We start from the raw sequence: 21038 nt of genomic DNA, 5'->3' as shown, positions 1-21038 counted from the left end.
TCACGGCTCTTACTTAAAGGATCCGCACGAGTTATTTATTGTGTGAGCATAGGCTGCAAGCGGCAGCACGAGGGGACACGCTCCAGCCGCGGCACCGCTCCTGCTCCCGACCGGGCAGCCAGCCGGCGGCAGCCCCTCGGCTTTGCCACCCTCGTGCTGTAAAACTTTCAGCCTCTGGACAAAGTCCACCTCGTGCCCAGAGGGAAGGAACGGCTCCAGCACTCCCGCAAGCATGGCTGCAGGAAAAGCTCCTTCCCTTCTCCGGTGTTTTTGGGGACGCCACCTCTGATCCAGAGGCTGCTCGCCACGGGCTGGGCGCCCCGGGACCCCAGGCTATTTGTCCCACTGGGATGTGCTGCAGACTGGGAGCCCTCCATCACTGCTGGGACATGCTGTGACTCACGTATCCACCCACTGCAGCGGGGATACGAGAGCTTTCTGAACATGAAGACACACGCGGGGACCCAGGGCTGGGACCAAGGAAGCCTGGAGCTCCCCGCTGCTTGACGGCTGGGTGCAGGGCAGCCCGGGTGTCCCTGCGTTGGGGCCACAGCTGGGAGTCACGGGAGCACCCAAGCCCACACAACACAGCTGGGACTCGCTCTGCTTGCCAGGCAGCTTGTGCTGCGTTTTAGTCATTCCCAGGAGGCACGAGGGACCGATTCAGCTCTGGGAATGGGAGTAGGAGGCTCCAGCTGCAAATAGTGTTGCTTCAACAGGTCCCACTGCTGCCTGGCAAGGCTTTGAGACGTGGTGTGCGGCAGAGGGAGGTCACATCTTCCCTCATCCCTCCCCATGCCCGTGCACTGCAGCCTCTCCTGCCCCAGGTTCACCCCTTTGCTCCACGAGCGGCTGGAAAGCAGATGGTAAGAGGTGACGGGGATGCCCCTTTCTGCTGACAGTCCCTGATGCCTCAAACGCTGGGCCAGCAGGCTGAGCTGGGGACAGGGGAGTGGAGGCTGTGGGAGCCCTGGACTCCCCTTGCTTGGGCCAGGGGCCAGAGGTCCGCTGGCACTAACCATCCTCACGCCTGAAGCCTGCTCTAGTGCACGGAGCCGGCACACCGGAGCCTAGCTGCCCCGGCATCCCCAGGGCAGACTCCTCAGGAGCTGAGGCAGGCGGGCCAGCTGGTCCTGCACAGCCACCTGCGGAGAAACCAGGTTCTGATGACTGTCCCAAGGGTCACCCTCCGCTGCCACGCAGCACGGCACACGCCGCACACCATGCCCATGCTGCGGGAAGCTTGCACCCAGCCCCAGCCACCCCAGCTCTGCCCTGCCAGCCTTGCAGCGCCAAATCCCATCACCAAGCCTAGCTGCCCGGCACAGCGCTGGGCTCGCTGCCTCCCCCACAAGCCAAAGCTGTGCAGGATCTTCCAGGAGGAACCCGGGGCTGGAGCCAGCGTGGCCGAGCCACGCACAGGACTGTCCAGCACTGGAGCTCCCTGCTCCCAGCCCAACCGCGCTTGTGCCCGGCAAACTCAGGCAGCTGGCGTAGGGCAGGCACAGAACCCGGCGAAACGCCAGCTGGAGTGGGGCTCCCCCCCCCGCTGCCCCCTGCTCCTTCCCACCCCATCGCAGGGCCCCACGCCACCCCCTCCACACACCGCAGCCCCCCGAAGTGCTGCTTTCCCGGGGACAGCATCCCCCCTGCGCAGCGAGCAGGTTGTACCGGCGGGCACAAAGTGAAACGGGACATGCCGCATCAGCCATTTCCAGCCCCGCGGAGCGTCCTCTCCCCGCAGCATCCCGCACAGCCCGTGGCACCGCGTCCCCTCCCCGGCACGGAGCCGGCTGGCTCCCGGGAGCGCAGCGAGCCAGCCCAGCAGCAGCCCCTGGCAGCCGTGGGAGAGAGACGGCTCATTTCCAGAGTCATTACGGTCCGAAAAAGGGTCCTATCAGCTATTCCACCCGTTCAGCGCATTTATTTTCCCAAAGCACAGCGGGGATTTGTGATTCCAGGCTCAATATTAGCGAGAGCCCGGCGGGGAGCTCGCTGCCTGGGCAGGCTGGGCGCTGCTGGGAGGAGGCCCTGCGACCCCCGGGCAGACCCCAGCAGCCCCCCGCTCGCCCAGCTGCAGCTGTGTCTCCGGAGTGGGGCCGCTTGGCGTGTGCGTGTCTGCGCACACGCGTGAGTGTGCAACGCTGGCAACCCCCAGATTCACACGCACCCCGGCACCAACCCCCCTCAAACGCAGGAAGGCTCTCCTATGTGCAAAGGGGTCTCTGACCCCCCCACCCACCCCAGCCACCCTCGCTGTGAAAAGCACCCTGCGACAGAGCACTTCAACCCAGGGGGAAGCGCGGGCTGGAGCCGGGCTCTACACCACAGCACCTCTACACCGCTGCACACCCACCCCGGGGAACGCCGAGCCCCATTTCCCCCCGGCCCCAGCTCCCGCCTGTGAGCCCCTCCAGCACGGACCTGCCGGCAGCCCGGTCCTGCGGCGCAGAGCCCTACGGAGAGCGGCCACAGAGGATCCTCTCTCTCTCTCCATGTGAAACTTGGGAGGGAAACTCAAACAGAGAGAGATGCAAACTTCAGCAGCCGGAGCAAGCCAGGGAGCCCTGCTCCGGTGAGGTGCGGCCGGGTGGGTGCCCCCCGCACCAGCGGGGACCCCCGGGGAAACCGAGCCAGGCGTGCACTCACCACAGTGAAATCACGGGAGGAGCAGTTCTCGCCGCTGAAGTTGCAGCTCTTGAGCATGTCGTCGAGCTGATGGCCGGTGCGGTTGACAATGTCAGCCATGTCAGGGTCGGGGTAGAGCAGGTCCGTGGCCTTGTGGCCGTCCCGGTCCTTGGGAGGCAGCCCGGTCATGTTGGCCAAGTGGAAGATGTCAGCATCGGTGAGTGCCGAGTGGCGGTAGCGGTTGATGTTGCAGATGGTGATGGCGGGGAAGACCATCTCGCGGATGGCCTCCTCGTCCAGGGCCATGACGTGGGGGTGCTCCAGGTAGAGCAGCGCTGACTTGGCCGCCTGGTAGAGGAAGAAGGCGAGGGAGGCCAGGAAGGCAAACGCCCAGAGGGTCTGGCGCACGCCCAGCCGCCCTGACCGGCAGATGTGTCCCAAGCCGTGCAGCGTGCTGGTGCTGGCGAAGGTGGCCAGGTCCCGGGAGCGGGGCCGGGCAGGGTCCTCGATCAGGCTCTCCTTATCCCCTTCTTCTTTCTCCTTCTGCTTCTCATCCTCCTCGGCAAATTTGATTTTACACACGATCTCAATCGGCATCTGCCCTGAGCGGCCGGCGTGCCCAGCCAGTGAGCTGCCCCCCGGCACGGGCACCGGCCGAGAGCCCGGCCAGGAGCTGGGAGGGGGCTCGGGTCCCCCCCAAGCCCCAGCACGGCGCCGGGAGGGCCGAGCCGTCTCGGGAGGGAAGCGCGGCCCCTCTCAGCAGCTCCGAGCCGCCGCTTCCCTCTTGTCTCACTAGTCGATCGTCTCCTTGTGCCTTCGCTTATCAGCACAAACACAGCTGTCAAAAACCCCTCTCTCTCCTCTCCCTCGCTCTGTCTCTCTGCCTCTCTCCTTCGCTCCTCTCTGGTTAAGACCCCAGCAGATACAGGCAGCATTTAGGCATCATGTGCTAATAAAATCCAGGGAATACTTAATAATTCAAGACATGTCAACATTATTTCATTGTCAAATAAAGAGCGAGCACCAGAGAAAAGAGGCAGCGCGAAGGGCCCGGCGCCTCCGGGGCAGGGAGCCGCGCTTCGCCCTCTCCCCAGCCGCGGCTCCCAAGCGCGGCCGGAGCCACTTGTTTGAATGGCTCGGGAGCCGCCGGAGCCGAGCCGCGCCGAGCGGAACCGAGCCGTGCGATGCCGTGCCGTGCCGCGGCAGTCCGAGCCGCGCCGCTCCGCGCCGTGCGGTCCCGCTCCTCTCCGCTCCCAGCCGAGCCGTGCCGAGCCGTGCCGTGCCGTGCCGTGCCGTGCCGTGCCGTGCCGTGCCGTGCCGAGGCGGGCGGGGCGCGGAGCCTGCCCCCCCGCCGCCGCCGCCGCCGCCGCCGCCGCGCCCGTGAGCCCCGGGGCAGGGGCAGAGCGCGGCTCGGCTCGGCTCGGCGCGGCTCGGCGGGGGCGGGCAGCCTGCGGGCAGCTCGCCCGGCGGCCCCCTCCTGCTCGCCCGCCTGCGGACTCCTCCTGCCTCGGCGGCTCCCCGGCCGTTAACCGCCTCCCTGCCGCGGCCCGCCGCGCCCCGCCGGTCCTGCTCCCGGCCCCGCCGAGACCCGCAGCGGGGCTGAAGACGGGGCACCGGGGCTGCGCCTCCCCGCGACTCCCCCTGTGTGTCCCCCCGTGTTCCTCGGTGGAGCTGGGAGGGCGGCGGCACTGTCACCCGCCCCCCCGTGTCCGCCGCCCCCTTCCCCGCTGCCCTTGCTGGGCTCCCCCACTTCGTCCGTGCCCCCCCCCCCCCCCCCGCTTTGTGCCGCACGCCGGGCTCCGCGTCTCCCCACGGCGCGCACGGCCCCACGCAGGACCCAGCTCCCGCGGCAGCGCTGCCCCGCACACCGCGGGGGAAGCGGGGTGTCCCCGTGCCCACCCCGCCCACCGCAGCGGGGCTCTGTCTGGCGTTGCCCAGCGGGGTCCAAGCTGCGGTGAGGTTGTGGGGTCCCAGCTGTGCTGAGGTTGTGGGATCCGAGCTGTGGTGAGGCTGTGGGGTCCCAGCTGTGCTGAGGTCGTGGGTTCACCCCACGGCACCAACCACAGAGCCACACAGTGCCCGAATCCGGCTGCTCCCCACGCACAGTGCCTTCTGACAGCAAGTCATGATCTGCCCCGGCTTCCTGCCTCAGTTTCCCCAGCTGGTGACGAAGGGCTGGCTCTGCCAGAAAGGCCGGGCCAGACCCCTCACCCACAAGCCAAGCAACTCTCTGCGATCCTGCCTAGCGGCACAGCGGCGGGGGAAACACCAGCTCCCTGCCTCCAGAGCAAGCCCAGCACCAGTTCCCCCCCCAGGAGATGTGGCTTTGCTGGGGACGTGCGTGCCTGGCCGGGAAGCCGGGGTCCCGGGAGGACAAGTGATGAGACAGCCGCCCATGAGCTCGACGAGAGGCCTCGCCCCTCCCCGGGGACTGCGCCGCAGGTCAGCGTGACCTTCACTGCGCTGCCGATGCCAACGGCAAAGCTTTCCCCGGCCGTCCAGCGAGCGCACACACGCACATCTTCAATCTTCCCATCGATCTGTGCATGGCACACATGTTCCTGCCGCTGCGCGGGTCAATACAGCATGATGGGCTGCCTCCGGCAGGCAGCACGCGCAGCCCCGGCCGCCCGCTTCGCCCTGCCCGGGGATGCGGTGTGCACGTGCCAGCCCCGCATCCCCAGCCCGGAGAGGGACAGTGGGGAGCGGGCAGGGCACGCCGCAGCCACAGGTGGTCCCAGCCACACAGCCGCCGTCCCCGAGCTGCTTCCGCAGGGCTGCTTGGCTCCACGGGGGATGCTTGGCCCTGCGAAGTCTGTGAGCAGCAAGGGCCTGATCCTGCGGCCAGGAGGTTCTGTGCTGCAAGGCGATGGCCAGCACTGGGTCTGTGGTCTGCAAAGCCTGGTGCAGAGTCCCTGCCTGTGTCTTTCAGAGCCGTGGTGGTGAGGGACAGCAGTGCAGAGAGGATCTGCCAGGCAGGTCCACCCCGTAAGCGCAGATCCTGAGGCGCAGGGCAAACCGAGCTGTGTGAGTGTGAGACTGGCAGGAGCCCAGTGTCCTCTGTGTGGTGGACAGTCATGGCACAGGAGCAGGACTGTTGCTCGGCTCCCTCCTTGGCCCTGGCCCCCACACCACAGGGACCACAGACCTCTGCTCTCTCTGGACATCTTCTGCTCCATTAGCAACTGCCACCTGGGCTGGGGACACGTCTCGGCACACTCCACACAGCATGGATCCCTCTTCTGTGTCCAAGGAGACATGCCCTCTCCTCCCTTCTCTCCTGCCTCTCCTCCCCTGCTGGGCCCTGGTCCTGCCTGGCCACCCAGCAAGGGCAGATGGGTGCTGGGGACTCATCGCCTTGCAGGATGACCCAAGACACAGGGCTGCAGTGCAGCCAGGCTGGGTTGGGATCGAGCTGTGCCCCAAGTAAGGAGCACCCAAGGCACAAGCCCCATCCCCAGCTGCAGCTGCAGGCCTCCTGCAAGCCATGGAGCAGGGAGGGCTGCGGCTTTGCGGCCACCAGCATCCAGGGAGCGGGCATGGTTCCGCACTGGAGCCTCTCACATGTGGCTAGGCACGGCACGCCTGCTCATGGGGGATGCGAAGCCACGAGGAGGGACGCTACGGCATGCAGCGGGGCTCATCGCCCCTCTGCCCGGCCACGAGCAGCTGCTGATGCTCCCACATCCAGCCCTTGGGATTGATGCTGACAGCCGGGAGAAGCCCCATGCCCCGGACTCCGGAGTGCCGACTTCGCTAGCCTCCGTGGCAAGCTACTCAACAGGACAGGAGAGCCAGCCAAGGGCTCACCGGCAGCCTGGGAAAGGGGGGGTCCCCCCTGCTCACCCTCGCGCTCTCCAGCCCAGGGGGATGCTGAGCAGCGGGGGCTTGGCGCAGGGCCCACGCGCTACGCTCAGATGATGGGGGGAGGCTGCGAGCGCCGGGGAAGACAGGACTGGAATTCGAAATGATGTTGACAAATCGGAGAAATGGCCTGAAAACAATCAGATCCAATTCAAAAGGACAAGCGCCAAGAGCTGGGCTGGGGCGGAAAGCAAATCTGCCCAGCGAGCAGAGGGCGAGCAGCTGGAGGGCAGGGCTGCTGAGCCGGCGGGAGGGCAGGGCACAGCCCCGTCTTGGCAGCGGGCAGCGGTGTCCGCTTGTCCGAGTTTAACACCGACACCCAGGACAGTCGCAGGCGGACAAACAAGGCGTGCAGAGGGTCAGAGCCCCCCAGGCAGGACGTGCTGTGCAGGTGCAGTTATCTGTGAGTGCAGAAGCCGCGTTTCCAGACGCCCAGCAGCCAGGCAGCTGCTTGGAAAAGCAGCCGGGAGCTAGGAAAAAACAGGAGAAGCCTGTATCATTTGGGATATGGGATCTGCCAGTTGCGCTGAGCTCAGTGGAAGGGACGACGTTGCTCAGGGCTGTGTGAGAAGGAACATCATTCGCAAGGCATCTGAAGCACTTGCTGGCAGCAAGGCCTCAGTGGGAGCCCTGTGCCTGGTCCGGGACCACACATCAAGAAAAATCCAAACTAATTGGAAAGAGTAGAGACGATGGCAATAAGAGAGAGCAGCGCTGGAGACTGGCTGGAGGCACTGGGGGTTTGGGCAAGAGCAGAGGAGGCTGCGAGGCTGCACCCGTGGACAAAACAACTGCTGTGAGCACAGGAGGAGGGGGCTTTCTACAGCATCAGGGCCCTGGCATACCGTAGAAGACAGCGGGGTTTAGGTGGAGTCTCTGCACGCGAGAAGCCGGCCCACAGCCTAGAGGAGTGCTCGGTGGGACTGATCCTGCCGCGGTGCCCTCCAACACCCTTGTGATGATTCATCCCCCCCAGGACACAGACACTGTCCGTTTCTATTCTTAGGCCAATCTGGATGAGGGTCTGTTTGCGATTTCCCTGTCTTGCCACCGAGCCGATGGATTGACCCTTTGCCGTACCAGCACCCAACCTCCCACCACGCTCCGTCACCGGCGCTGTGCCGCTGCGGTGAGCCCACCCTCTCGGCCACCTGCGGGGCTGTGGCTTCCTCAGAGTGGGCACAGGGGATCAGCCCAGGGGACCGAAGGGTGCCGTGGCCAGGACAGCCCGGGCAGGCGGGCAACGCAGGTGATGGGATAGCTGCAGCCCTGGGTGGGCAGCCGGCACTTGCCCCAGGGGAGACCCCCAGCAAGCAGCCCCCACCTGATCCCCCATGGGTCCGAGCTGGCCGGGATGCAGATCCTGCTTGCTGGGCACATCTGCCGCCAGCCCAAGCCCATGAGCTGGCTGCTGCGCCTTCCCCACCAGCTCCACATGCTCCGGAGCCGGCACTGGCTGCAGCCCCGTGCCCGGAGGGAAGTGGATCTGGGGCGATCATTAATTTTGATCTAATTGAAGGAAACGTGACTGTGGAGCCCAGCTGGCCGCAGCACTGTGCTCTGCCTCGCGCCGGTCAGATCCTCCGAGACCCTTGCAAAAGCGTCGGCTTAACAAGCACAGCCTCCTGCCCCGGCCTTCCCGGCACGCTGCCGGCACCCGCACGGCAGGTCGGGCTCCGCGGCAAGGGCAGCGAGTGCCTCGCCTGTGGGGAGATGTGGGATGACAAGATGTCCACTCCAATTACAGGAGAGCAGGGCTGGCGACGGTGTGATGAACGTGCCAGGCATCACCGCCCGCCGCGGAGCTGGCTGCGGGGCAGTCGCGGGAACAGTAATGCTGCTTGCACCCCACTCTCCGAAACCTCTGCACTGTCCTGCGCCCGCGGGGAGCAGTGGGGCTGGGAACGGCGGGAGGGAGCCGCACGCACCAGGGCAGGGAACAGGGCCATTGCCATGAATGTTTGTACCAGCCGCACAGTGCTGGGATGAGGAGGGCAGCTCTGGCGCCACAGACCAGCCTTGACAGTGGCCCCGGACCCCTGGGGAGGCGGTGGCTGGCCTGGGTTGGGTTCCACCAAGAGCGGGGAACCCCTCTCCAGTTAAGCCCATACTGGCAGATGAAACATCTGCCAGGGCCACAGATGCATTGGCTGCGCAGCACCCCATTAATACACTGACCCCATTTACGTAAACTACCCCCATTAAACACAACATCTTATTAAATGCTTTACCCCAATTAAGTGCAATACCTTAATTAATGCAACACCCCAATTAATGACAACACTCCCATTCAATTTATTCCTTCATTAAGCGCAAAACCTCAATTACAAAGTCTCTTTCGAAACCGTGTGCACGAGCTCGCACAAGGTGCCCTGGACACCTTTTGCTGTTTCCAGAAAAACAATGCTGGGTTTCTGTGGCTTCTGGGGTCCTGCCTCCCGGAATTTAAGGAGTGGGTTTCAGTAGAAGGTAAAGTAGGATGTTTCAGTAGGAGGTGTAGGAGCATCCTCCATGGCTGAGAGGACAATGTCTGCCTGCATCTGATTCGTGTTAGATCTCATGGACTCTCAGTGAGATAATGGGTCAAATCCCAGCCCAGTTCATGGAAGAAAAGGGTCTGTGCTGGGCCCAGGCCCATTCCATGGTGTTTAACCCCAAGCAGCAGCAGAGATCTTGCTGACTGCCCTGCTGACTTCACCCTGAGAGGCTCAGTCGTGCCCCAGTCCCAGCCATCTGCTGCCTCCGTGCCCGGGGAGAGGCAGCAGGCAGCGGCTGCTGTGGGGGTTGCCCACCCGTGTACAGCAGCCCCCTCTCCTGGTCTCCATGTGAGACACCCAACGTGCCACAGCTCTGCCAGGCTGAAAGCAAGAGAAGAAACAGTGGCTGGCACCCCCTCACCGTCTTCTGCTCTGACCTGGTCAGTACAAACCACCCCCAAACTGAGCCAGCACAGACATCTTCACTGAGAGAACACACATCCAAAAGCCTGCCAGATCCGTGGAGAAGACCAAAGCAGAGCCCCCATCCACCTAAGAGCCTGCCAAATCCTCCATGGAGAAGAGCAAAGCAGAGCCCCCCTCCCAGCAGGATGGGCACACGTTTCAGCACAGAGGGTGTTCAGCATCCCCAGGAGGATGCTCAGCCCAGCACCTATCTCCAGGCTCCGGGTCCGGCGGTGCTCGCTGGCCCGTGACCGGCAGGAGGTCAGGCTCGGCTAACGCTGCCCTCCAGTCGTGAGCCGGAGGAGCGGAGAAAACGGCCTCACTGCCCTCAGAGCATCCCCTGCGGCGGGAAAGGCCGTCGCAGACGTGACTGGAGAGTGGCTGCATGGCAGCAGGAGCCCCAGCTCCAAGCACGGGGTGCTGGGGTGAGCACAGTCCCTCCTGCCCTCGGTGCTGTTAGGAAAGGGAAAGCGTCCTGGGAGCCATCGCTGCAGCGTGCGGAGACGCTCGTTTGGTTTTATAGCTTTTATTGCTGCAGCTGGCTGATCCTCCCTGGTCTCTGCCATCTTGAGGAGGGCAGCCGGGCAGGCTGGCACGTGGCTGCGCCGTGCCGAGCAGCTCAGCGACAGGGCATGTGCCTGGGCTGCTGCTGGGCTTACACCACTAAAAAAAGCACCAGCACAGCAGGGAAACTCGGCACCTTGCTGGGACAGTCCCCAGCGCTGTCCCCACACAGCCCCTCCGTCCTCAGCTTGAGCCCCCCCACCTCCACCACTTGTCACCTGCCTGGTGGTTTATAAAACTTTAAAGCTAATGGTGTAATAAACTCCAATAATGATATTGCAGCTGCACTGGGGCACTCTGGGATGAATACATTACGGGAGCTGCAGCAGTTGGGCAGGGAGGGTGGCATCGGGGCCACGAGATGCTCCAGCCAGCGCCACAGGAGACGATCAAGCCTCCCCCGGCCCGCTGTGAGCAGGGCACCCCCCTGCTTCACTCCCTCCCAAGCGACAACCGAGCAAAGACAACTGGAGAGCAGGCAGTCCGCCTTGGCCCCGGTCCTCCCTGAGCGTAAGCCAAGGCAGCAGACCTCGAAGGGAAAAGGAACGTGGGGGGAGCACGAGCCCCTAAGGCAGCCTCCAGGCAGCTTCTGGCTCGTGGGCAGGGGATGCTTGGATGGACAAACTGGGCTGAGCCGGGGGGACCACACTGCTCCGGCGGTGGGAGGTCATCCTGGCAGTGGGCTCCGTACTGGGGTGAGCCCTGGCCGCGGTGTTCCCTGCCCTGCCTCAGCAGCGCCAGCCCCAGCGCACACCCATCAGCGCTGGCGTGCCGGGGTGCACAGCTGCGGGCGCGCGTAGGGGAGCTGCTGAACACAGCTGTACGGGCACAGCTGGCACAGCTGGGAGGGCATCTCACAGCCAAGGGGACGTGCCCAGAGCTGTGCCGCACTGGAGGGGCAGGGTGCAGATGGGTGCAGCCTTACTGCGGCGCGCAGGGAGGATGAGAGCCCCATCCCACCCCAAACAGCCCTGATTCCGCCCCAGGGACGGGGTCTCTTCTGCGCTGGCGTGGGAGCAGAACGGTGATGGATGCCGCACGGCTGGAGCCCGGCACAGCAGCAGCAGGGAGCCCATCACCAGGCTCTCTAGGCACCTCTGGAGAGGTGCAGCCTGTGAGTAGCCCCAGTACAGGGCACAGGTAATGCTGGCACTCCAGCAGCACCCACACGGGGCAGCAGGGCTGCACCGCGGCTCCTCCATCTCGGCCCCGGCCCTGCGGGGTGTGAGGAGCCAGATGGGAGCGTGCCCAGCCAGCGGGGCATGCGGATCCGCTCTTCATGCTCCGAGAGACATCGCTCAGCTGCTCCCTCACACCTGGCTGTGCCCACAGGCCGTGTCCTGATCCGTCCCGCTCCGTCCCCTGCAGCCACCAGCACCCGGCCAGCACCCTCCTCCTCCTCCCAGCCCTGGACCGCTCCTGCCCCATCTGCAGTGCTTGGCCCAGGGGACTCCTGCCTCCTGCTTGCCTTTCCTAAAAACAACAGAGCCATAAACTGCCAGCAGAGCTGCCTCAGCGCAGCAATAGGGCTGAGGTTTTAAATGCACCCAAGTCAGGAGAGTGGAAGTTATGGGTCCCCGAGCAGCCGTAGCTCAGCCGCATGGTGCCCATGACAGTCCAGTGCGTGCACAGCCGCCGTGCCGCGGGCAAGGGGCAGAGTTAATGTTACCATGGGAACCATTGCTCCCCTTCCCCTGACATCTGTGTGACTAAAACCTCAACCCTAATGCCACGGCCCCGGCACGTGCGGCAGGGGCACCCTGCCTGCCCCCCCCAGCTGCCGAGTGAAGGGGCTGGGAGCCAAGCCCGGGACTGTCCCTGCCCCTCGGCGAGGTGGGGGCCATATTGGGGTTGCAGAGGGGAGCAGTGATTCGGAGGAGCCCACAACGTGAGCCCCACAGCCCAGCTCCTGGGGCTGCAATCCGGAGTGGCAGTGGGCCCTGGAGCCGAGCACACTGTGGGCACCGAGCGCATTGCATCCATCAGCCCCAGCACAAGCCGTGAGTGCCGGCGGCACGGCGGGTACTGCCTGCTGCGGAGCAGCGCATGGCCAACTGCAAACATGCTGCGTGTGCTGTGCCAGGCACTGCGGAGCCAGGCACCCTCACACCCTGTGTGCTGCAAATCCTGGGCACGCTGCTGGCACCAAGCATGGGGCATGCTGCAAACGCCAGGCACCTCGCTGGGCTTCATCCTGAGCACGCTACGAACAGGGAAATCAGAGGTGCTGACCCCGAATGTGAGCCAGGCCATCGCAAATGCGACGCCTTCAGGCACCGAGCGCCAGCTCCCTGCAGACAGGCAGCTGACGGCGAGCGCTGAGGGCACCGATGATGCCACGGGCACTGAAAGCTGCTGCGGACTGGGGATGCGCAGCAGGCTGTGAGCGCTGAGGGCTCACACTCGGCAGAGGAAGCACGGGCTGATGGCACTGCTGACGCGAGAGTCAGCGCAGAGCACGCTGCCGCTCCGGAGCGGGCTGGCGCCTGGCACCGAGTGCAGGCTAAATAGCAGAAACCCTGCTAACGCTGTGCAGCAAGCTCTGCAAATAGCAAAAGCATCAGGAAGCTTGTACCGAGCACACCATGGGCTGCGACAGCCAAGCGCGCAGCAAGCGAGCAGCACATCAGGCACGGGGGGCTGGACGCTGGGCGAGCAGTGAGCGTGCACACCTGTGGGAGCAAGCGGGGAGTGCGCGGGCAGCGTGGGCTGAGGCCACTGCAAGCACTGGATGCAGCGCTGGCGCTGAGCACCGGCCACAGTGCCAGAAGTCTTCTGTGAACACTGATCACGCTGCGGGGACCGAAACCCTGAGCACACCGCAGAGAGCGGGCCGCTGCGAGCGCTGACTGCGCTGCAAATGCCAAATCTAACAGGCGCCGGGCACACCTTGAGTATGAAACGCTGCCTGCAGAGATTGCTGAGCACTTGGCAAGCACAAAACCACAGCTGACACCAAATGCTGAAGGTGCTGCAAACACACTCTGAGCACACCACTTGCGCTGAACCGAGTGCGAGCACTGTGCAAATAACAACGATGCCACAGGTATTAAGTGCTGAGCACTCTGCAATTATCAAGCAAACCGTGGGCATCAAGTGCTGCACACACCACGACCACAAACACACTGCAGGCACCAATTTGATGAATGCATTCCCGATAACAAGCGTGTGGCTGGTGCTGAGCGCACCAACAAGAGCCATGCGAGTGCGGGTACAGAGTGCCACGGGCTATCGCCCGCACCAAACCTGGTGTGGGCACTGGGGCTGCTGCAGACAGCAGCTCGGGCACTGCGTGCGTTGCAGACACCCAACACAGCACGGGCACTGAATGCCAACCAAGTGCTTTGCTGGCTCCCTGTTGTGTGCTGCGCTATAAATAGGAAACGTGCCAAGGCACGTCCCTCTACATGCGTTGCAAACACCAAGCGAACGCAGACAGCAGGCACCCTGCGCTGACCCCCGAGAGCTGGGCACGCTGCAAACACCAGCCCTCTTCCAACGCCCACCTCGAAGCCCGCTCTGCAGAGAGCAGCTCCCCGGGCGCTGCGTGCTCTGCCAACGCCAGCCTCAGCGGCGGCACCGGGCACCAGCACTCCGCGTGCCGCAAACCTGCGCAGGCGTCCAGCGTCAGCCCAGCGAGCCGCTTGCAGCCAGTGCCGAGCGCGGTGCTGGGGGATGAAGGCCGCCCTGCCCGCAGGCTGCCGGCCCCACGGCTCCCCCAGCCCAGGGTGCGTGGGGTTCTGCCCGTCTCTTGGGGAGTGACAGCCGCGCAGGAGGGCCGGTGGTGCGGCACGTGCCGGTGTGCTCAGGGCCTGTTATTTCATTTTCACTTGTCCCATCCCATTAGCACAGCTGTCTGCCACCAGAGAAGGGAAAATTGATGCTAAACGGGATATCAATTTATCATGGAGTGTGTCACCCGCCGCACGGCTCTGCCAGCCGAGCAGCAGAGACGCGCTGCACCAGCCAAGCAGCACCTGTAATTAACAGCTCGTCAGCCTCCCCCGCGCTGCAGCCTGGGCACCCGCCGGTGGGCGCAGCGCGGGGAATCCCAGCTGCGGTGCCACCCCCCGCCCCCGGCTGGGGACCCCAGCATCCCTTCCGGGGGGCCGCGTGTGCCAGCGATGGAGGCAGCCGGCGGGTCGCAGTGGGAGCGCTGGGGTCGGCAGCCGGCGGGGCGCTGGGACAGACACCTGTCCCCTGTCCCAGCCCCGCATCAGCCGCTCTCCCTCTGCCCCGATCCAACCCTGCTGAGGTGTCCCGGCGCGAGGCAGAGCCGTAACTCACGGAGTGATGGTGCCCGGTGAGTAACGAGCCGGGAGCCCGGCTGCCGGGCGTGAGTTACAGCCGCTGCCTGCGCTCAGTGAGACATCAATCCCGGCGGGCGGCGGGGATAGAAACGTAGCGATCAGCGTGCCAGGAAGGGGCTGCAGGACGGGCCATCAATCCTGGGCAGCCTGGTGGGATGCCAGTGCAGGCAGGGAGCGGGCACGGCTGGAGGGCGCCCGCTGGGGACACCCTCGCCTGTCGCCCCTCTTCCAGCCCCCATCCTCCCAGACCCCCTTAGCCCCATGGGGGATGCAGGCTGCCGTGCTCAGCCCATGCTGCCCGGCTGCGGGGCCACAGACAGAGGGCAGCCAGAGGGAGGTGTCAAACGTGGCTTCTCCCAGCCCTGGGGATGCCAGTGGCCATTCTCTGGGAAAGGTGAGAGCAGGAAGGAGGGAAGGGGCCACCAGGACAGCCTGGTACAGAGCCGGGAACGAGGTCCCAACCCGGCGTTGGCAAAATCTCCAAGGGGTTTCACACGAGCAAGCTCTCCATCCCTGCTACTCCGGGCTGCTCGGCGGTTGCCCCCGTCCCCCCAGTGCCCCTGCCATATGGGGGTGCTGTAGCCGCACGTGCCCGGGCAGGAGCAGCACCGAGCCCCTGCCCAGCCGGGGATGGCACTGCCACCCCCGTGCCCGGGCTGTGCGGCAGCAGCGCGGCGGGCAGCCGGCGGGAGGGAGCGGGCGAGCGGGGCGGCCGGCAGAGCGGAGGCTGTTTGTTGCTTTGATGTTAAACACCCACAGATGAAATGTGTGCCCCGGGGCTGGGTCCCTCGCAGCCAGCCAGCCGGCCAGCCTCTGGCAGCGGAGCCGTGCCAGCGCTGGAGCCGATAATTGGATGCATGTTTCTTCCAATGAGTTTGTATCATTTTTATGTAAATTTGACATTTTCCTGATGTTCTGTAATGTGCACAAAGCAAGTGCCGCTCCTGCCGTCGGCAAAGCCTATTTCCTTCCTGTCTGAAGTGCTGTGTTGATTTAAGGGCCTGCTAATACACACAGCCGGGCCCCCCCGTGCACACGCACGTGCCCGCACGTGGCTTGCCGGCTCCGATCTCTCTCCGTCAGCCTGATGCGCAGCTCCTGGGTGCCCAACCCCATGTCCCACCCGAGGCCGGGTCCACCCTGCGCTGTCACAGCAAGGAGCTGCGCTTCCCAAGACAGCGGAGCACCTTCCTTCACCATCTCAAGTGCCACCAAATCCCCGACGGCATCGCGGGCTGTTTGGTTCATCCCGGTGGAGGAAAGGAGGTGCCTCCATGCCCGGCATGGGGGGGGAATGCCGGCAGTCCTCACGGGGCTCTTTCATCTCCTGGAGGAAGGCAGGAGGAGATCAGAGCCCTGGAGCCAGAGGGAGAGGAAAGCAGATGACAACCAAGGGGCACCTTTCTGGCAGCGCAGGGAGGTGCTGCTAATTAACCACACGCCCAGGGCTGCAGGGGACCACGCGGGGGGAGCTTTGAACTCTGCTGCTCCGGGAGCTGCCAGAAGCACCGGGATGGATCTGCCCGAGCACCCCGGACTGCTCCTGGGCAGGGTTCCGTGTGTCCTGGCCGCAGCACCGCCTGCCCACGGGCATTAGGGGGGACCTTCCTAGGGGTGCGGGCACCCCTGCTCCGCTTCCCCCCCACTTCTCACGCCGAGCTCTGTCTGTGGAGCAGGCGAGCGGGTTTCAAAGGCAGCGCTGCTATTTAAAGCCCTTATTGTTCACGTCCTTGACACCGGCAGCTACATCCTGCTGTCGTTCGATGAGAGCGCATCCTGGCCCGGCCAGCCAGAGGAAGGCAGCTAATGAAGAGCAAGTGCAAAGACGCCTCTTCTTTGTCCTGATCACAAAGCGGCTTCCCAAACGGTCCCCCTCCACCCTGCGCCCGGCAGCTATTTATAGCTCCCCTTCCCCAGGGCACGCTGGGAGTTTCCTCCAGACAGCGATGCCCTGGCATCCCTTTGATGGGCCGCAGGGATGAAGGCTCTCCAGCCTCGCACGCCATCCCTGTCTGCTCCCCCTGCAGAGGCAGCTGCGAGGGCAGCTGTGTCATCCAGGGCCAGGAGGAGGGTGGGCTCCCCCCCGGGGTCCGCTCCCTGCCCAGCCCAGGCAGCCAGGGGTCCTGGGGAGCTTCTCCATCTGGGCAGCATGGCTGCCTCCCTCCTCTTCCTCCCCACGGGTGGGCACACATCTGCTGCCGCCGCTGCCCTGCTCGCCTCGGGCACGGGGCTGCACAGCTGCGGGAGGCGGCGGAGGGCTGGGTGCCCCAGCCAAGCCCCCGCGCCCTGGGCAGCCTGCCTCCCAGCCCCCCAGTCACGGCGGGCGTCTGCTGCGCCCCGGTGCCAGGCGCTGCTCTCTCCGGCGAGAGGCTTTGACAGGAAATTAAAGATTAATGTTCCTCGCAGCACCTGTGCCGGTAGCACCCATGGTGCTGAGGACGTGCCCAGCATGGCAACCGGAGCCAGCAGGTCTGGGGCAGGGGTGCCCAGGGCGTCGGGGCAGGGAGCAGGGCGCCTGCGTGGGCAGCAGGGGTAGGGGTGAGGGGGGAAGGGACGTGTCCCTTGGGCACTGAGCCACCGTCACTGCATCGGGCACCCAGAGCCAGGCAGGGAAATGCCACCCCACAGGCAGGGCAGTATCAGGGCTGAAAGGGCTAGAGAGGCAGCGGCAGAGCGTCGCAGGTCTCAAAGCTCCGCGCAGAGCCCTCAGCGCCTTCCCTGCCTCCTTCAGCACGTGGACTGCCCTGAGCAGGGACCCAGGAGCCCCTCGAGGGGACATCCCGCAGCAGGCCAGGGGACACCAGCACCCGGCTAACCGGCCGCCTGGCACGGCGAGCAGAGCCGTGCAGCTGAGCAGGCAGTGCGATGCCAGGAGCAGGCAGCGCGATGCCAGGAGCGTTTTGTCCCTCCCTCCGGGAGGGGATTAAGCTCAGCCTGGCTCTTGCTGGCAGCAGCCGTGCCCACACGGATGCACCCGTGGCTGCAGCTGCCGCCTTAGCTCCCGTCGCAGCCGGGTGATCCGTGCCTGCTGCACCCACCACCCACTCCTGCGGCACCCCTGCCCTCCTCCCAGGGCACAGGGCTGTGCCAGACCCCCCTGTGCCCTGCACCTATTCCCGTGGGCACATGCTGAGCCCCACGAGGGCGGTGGGACCTGTTTCCCCACTGACTGGCCCTGGGCACACACTATCCGTGACCACAGGTCTCTCCTCCGGTTCCGCAGGAGCACCGGGCGCCTCGGTGCGCGGGGCTGTGGTTTTGTGAAATATGGCCCCTATAAATCCCGTCGGGTGCGAGCCGTTATTCTCAATATATTTTCAAATATAGTTCAATTATTTTTCCCATATATCACAGGGAAATTGCATTGGCGAGTGGCGGCGCTAAGCAGGGAGCGCGTGGCAGGGCGGCGTTAATAGGATTGTGCATGGTATTATGCATGAGGTCGTTCAGGACGCAGTGGGGAACCTCGCATGCTCCGGAGAGACGGGAAGGAATAAATCAGGCTATTAGCCCAGCACCTTGCTCAGGTCTGCAGGGGATTAATCTCTGCGGCGTGTGGGGATCCCAGCTGGGTTGCCTCCTCGGGCTCCTCCCAGGAGCTCTGTCCCACGCTACGCCTGCGTCTACTCAAAGCACCGGGGAGCAGAGGCAGTGCTGAACATGCCAGTGTCACCAAAGCAGGAGTGACGTGTCACCAGGGAGCGGGCATCCCATGACTGCACTCAGGACAGTCCCTGAGCCCGGTGGTGAGGCTGGTGGGACACCCTGGGAAAGCCCTAGGTGTGTCTCAGGATCTTCACTGGAGAAGTGGGCCCTGTCCTCCTTGGCCTGAGCTTGCTGAAGGGCTGAGGGCGAGCCTGTCCCCAGCCCACAGCCCTGGTTCCAGCCCTGTGTGGGGTCCCAGGGGCTTTCTGCCCCGTGCCACGTTGCAGGTGGGCAGCGCGGGGTGCCCTCACCACCCCTCGCCAAGCGGCAGGCGCTCGGCCAACAGTACCTGGGGAGCAGCCGCAGCCTTCAGGACGGGCGCGTGTAATCAGCCGGGACAGTCACATTTCCTTCAGTTCTCCATGAATATTTATGCAATTTGCGCAGAGCTGCTGGAGCCGAGCTGCTGAGCCAGAGGGGAGATGGCAGCCTGGCCCACCAGCTCCCCCCGGCTCCCCACAGTTCCCAGGGGACCTCTCTGGGGCTGGTCTTGCTCAGCCATGCTGCTGCACACACCTCCACACCGCAGCCGGCAGGCAGTGAGATGGTCCTGGGAGCAGCAGCCTCTGGGACGGACGCAGCAGAGGGCACAGTGTCCGAGGAGGGGCTGGCCACTGCTGTCCTGGGTTTGCAGAGGGAACATCCACACCAGCTGCAAACCATGCAAGCAGCATCAAAAGCAGACCCCCGACACTGGGCTCGTGGGCTGCCGGCTGTGCCGCAGCGGGAGGCTGTCTGCCCGCTGCTGGTGCACCTCGGAGAGCCCGGCAGCCTCGGCACTGCCTGGGCTGGTGCCAACAGAGATGGAGCCCAGCGCGCGAGCAGCGGGAGGGCTTGGTTGCATCTCTCCAGGGTTTCTGTATTTGGGAGCAACTGGAATTACTCCAGGACCCACCCCCACGGGCTTGTGCCGGCACCCAGTGCAGGCCACAGGGAGGGGGCAAGGGACAGCACTGCCGTGGGCTGCAGACCCCTCGCTGGGGTGGCCCACCCAGCATCCCTGGGGCTCCTTTGCAGAGGCTGGGCAACCAGGGCTGCCTCCGCGCCAGGAGGCTTGGCCCTCTCGGAGCAGTGCAGAGGTTCCTGGTGCTTGGCAGGTGTCCCTCGCTCCCTGGCCGTGTCCCCGGGGGGCTGCATGGCTCCACAGTGGGTGCCCCACGGCAGGCAGGGAGGTGAAGGACCCGCTGGGCGAGAGGGCATGGGTGCTCCCCGGCAGCAACAGGGCTGGTGGTGCCGGAGCAAGCAGCGAGTGCAGGTGAGGTTTACAGTAAAGGGAAAAACAAATTATTAATCATGAGAGCAGCCCCAGCCGGGCTGTCAGGGCCGCATGGGCTCATGAATATTCAGCGTCGGGCTGAGCACTAAATCTCATTTAAATGTCAGGGACCATTAGGCAGACAGGGAGGGGGCTGGGACGGCAGGTCCCCTCTCGGTGCCAAGCCCCACGCCAGCCGGACGAGCCGGACCAGGGTGCTGGCATTGCCCTGCCACGGCTGGGCAGGGGCTGCACTGGTGCTCTGGGTGCCCCTGGCCAGCCCCAGGGTGCTGCTCGGGGGTGTCCGAGACCCCCCTCACACCTCTGCCAACCCTGAATGTCTTCTGATTGCTGACGGGTGCTGAGAACCCACACTGAGCACCCGATAGATCCAGACACCACCAGGCACCGCCCTGCTCCCCCCGGGCAGGGGAACAAACCCTTGCGGATCACCCACCCAGGCAGGCTCAGCCTGGAAGGACACACATGCTCCTCCAGACTCTGGCACCCCAGCCAACTCTCCTACTTCCTCAAGGCAGGCATGGGAGCAGCCCTGGGCACAAGGTTGGTGGGTGCCATGGGCGTGCCCAGAGAGGTGCCTGGAAGGATGCCCGGGGGGACGGAGGCCATGCCAGGGAGGTGTGGGCAGCACACCCAGCGCCCTGAACGCTCTGCGTCCTGCTTTGGAGCGCACCGCGGAGCCCATTCCCTGTCAGCACCTGGGCACCGGCCCTCTCCACACCAAGCACCCAGCCGTCCATGGTCAGGGCGGTGGCTCCCAGCGCTGCCCGCGGTGGTGGCAGCAGCAGCAGACAGCGGCAGGCAGCAGCACGGAGCCAGGCACGCCTGGGCACTGCCTCCTCATGCTGGCACTCACGCTCTCTCTATCTCAGCAGGGGCCTGGCAATTACACGGATACATTTAAGCTCTTAATCCTACTGAAGATTATTCCAAGGTCGGGGTGCGAGGCAGGTCCCCACACGCTGCCAGGCTGCCACGTGTCCCTGCTGCCATCTGCAGGGACAGGCCAGCTGAGGGGACACTGGCACCCCGGCACACAGCGGCTGTCCTCATGCCTGGGCCACTAACATCCCTCCACCCATGGCATGGCCACAGCCATGAGCCTGCTGGCATCTCCTGAAGGTCAGAGCCTGGCGTGGGTCACCCTGCCTGCAGCCTCTGCCAGGTGCTGGAGCCAGCCCCTGGTACCTCCCCTGGCTCTCCACCTCCCAGCCCCATCAGCTCCCCGTCGTTGCCCCACACTTCTCCACGGGAAGCGTGACGGGTGGCCTGAGCCATCCAGAGGGATGAGGAGACCTTGGAAGAGGAGAGTCTCTCCAGCAGGGCACGGGGGCCTTCTTGGACTTGCCATGGATGGGGCTGGGGTTCCAGGGCTGCTGCGTGCCCATCCAGGACCCTGGTGACCAAAAAGGTGGCTCACAAGCTCTAAAACTTTTATCATCACTGGCTCTGGCAGATGATGGGCTAAGAGCAGCAAGTGGCTTGAAGCTGGTGCAAACCAACCTGGCGGCAGGTCTGAAGACTGCTGGAAAGCGGGACCATTAACCGCAGCGGCTCATTCCCTAGGCCATGCTGGGGTGTCCTCCAGTCACCTCCAGAAGAGCACGGGTTCTTTACAGGGCCATTGCTTCTGCCTGAGGCAGGTTGCGTAGTGGTGACTGAAAGGAGGGAAGAAGCTGAAGGGAGTAAGTGCTCCGGCTGGGCGGTGGCACCGGGGATTCCCCCTCCTGCCCTCTGCATCGCTCATCA

General features: G+C 64.8%; 1 protein-coding gene across 3 annotated transcripts in view; it reads right to left on the bottom strand.

The window, feature by feature from the left end:
* Window positions 1–21038, bottom strand: part of ASIC4 (acid sensing ion channel subunit family member 4) — a 61736-nt gene that overhangs the window by 22956 nt on the left and 17742 nt on the right. For 2 of the 3 annotated variants that reach the window (XM_075430271.1, XM_075430272.1), the window contains exon 1: window positions 2650–3905. The exons of the other annotated variant lie outside the window; for it this stretch is intronic. In XM_075430271.1, coding sequence (XP_075286386.1) covers window positions 2650–3225 — 576 coding nt within the window. In that variant the 5' untranslated portion in view covers window positions 3226–3905. Of the gene's footprint in view, window positions 1–2649; window positions 3906–21038 lie in introns of those variants that run through there. 3 annotated transcript variants of the gene reach the window in all.

This window comes from Opisthocomus hoazin, chromosome 9, assembly GCF_030867145.1.
Source record: "Opisthocomus hoazin isolate bOpiHoa1 chromosome 9, bOpiHoa1.hap1, whole genome shotgun sequence".
Lineage (NCBI taxonomy): Eukaryota > Metazoa > Chordata > Aves > Opisthocomiformes > Opisthocomidae > Opisthocomus > Opisthocomus hoazin.
This window is presented reverse-complemented; position numbering and strand designations above follow the sequence as displayed.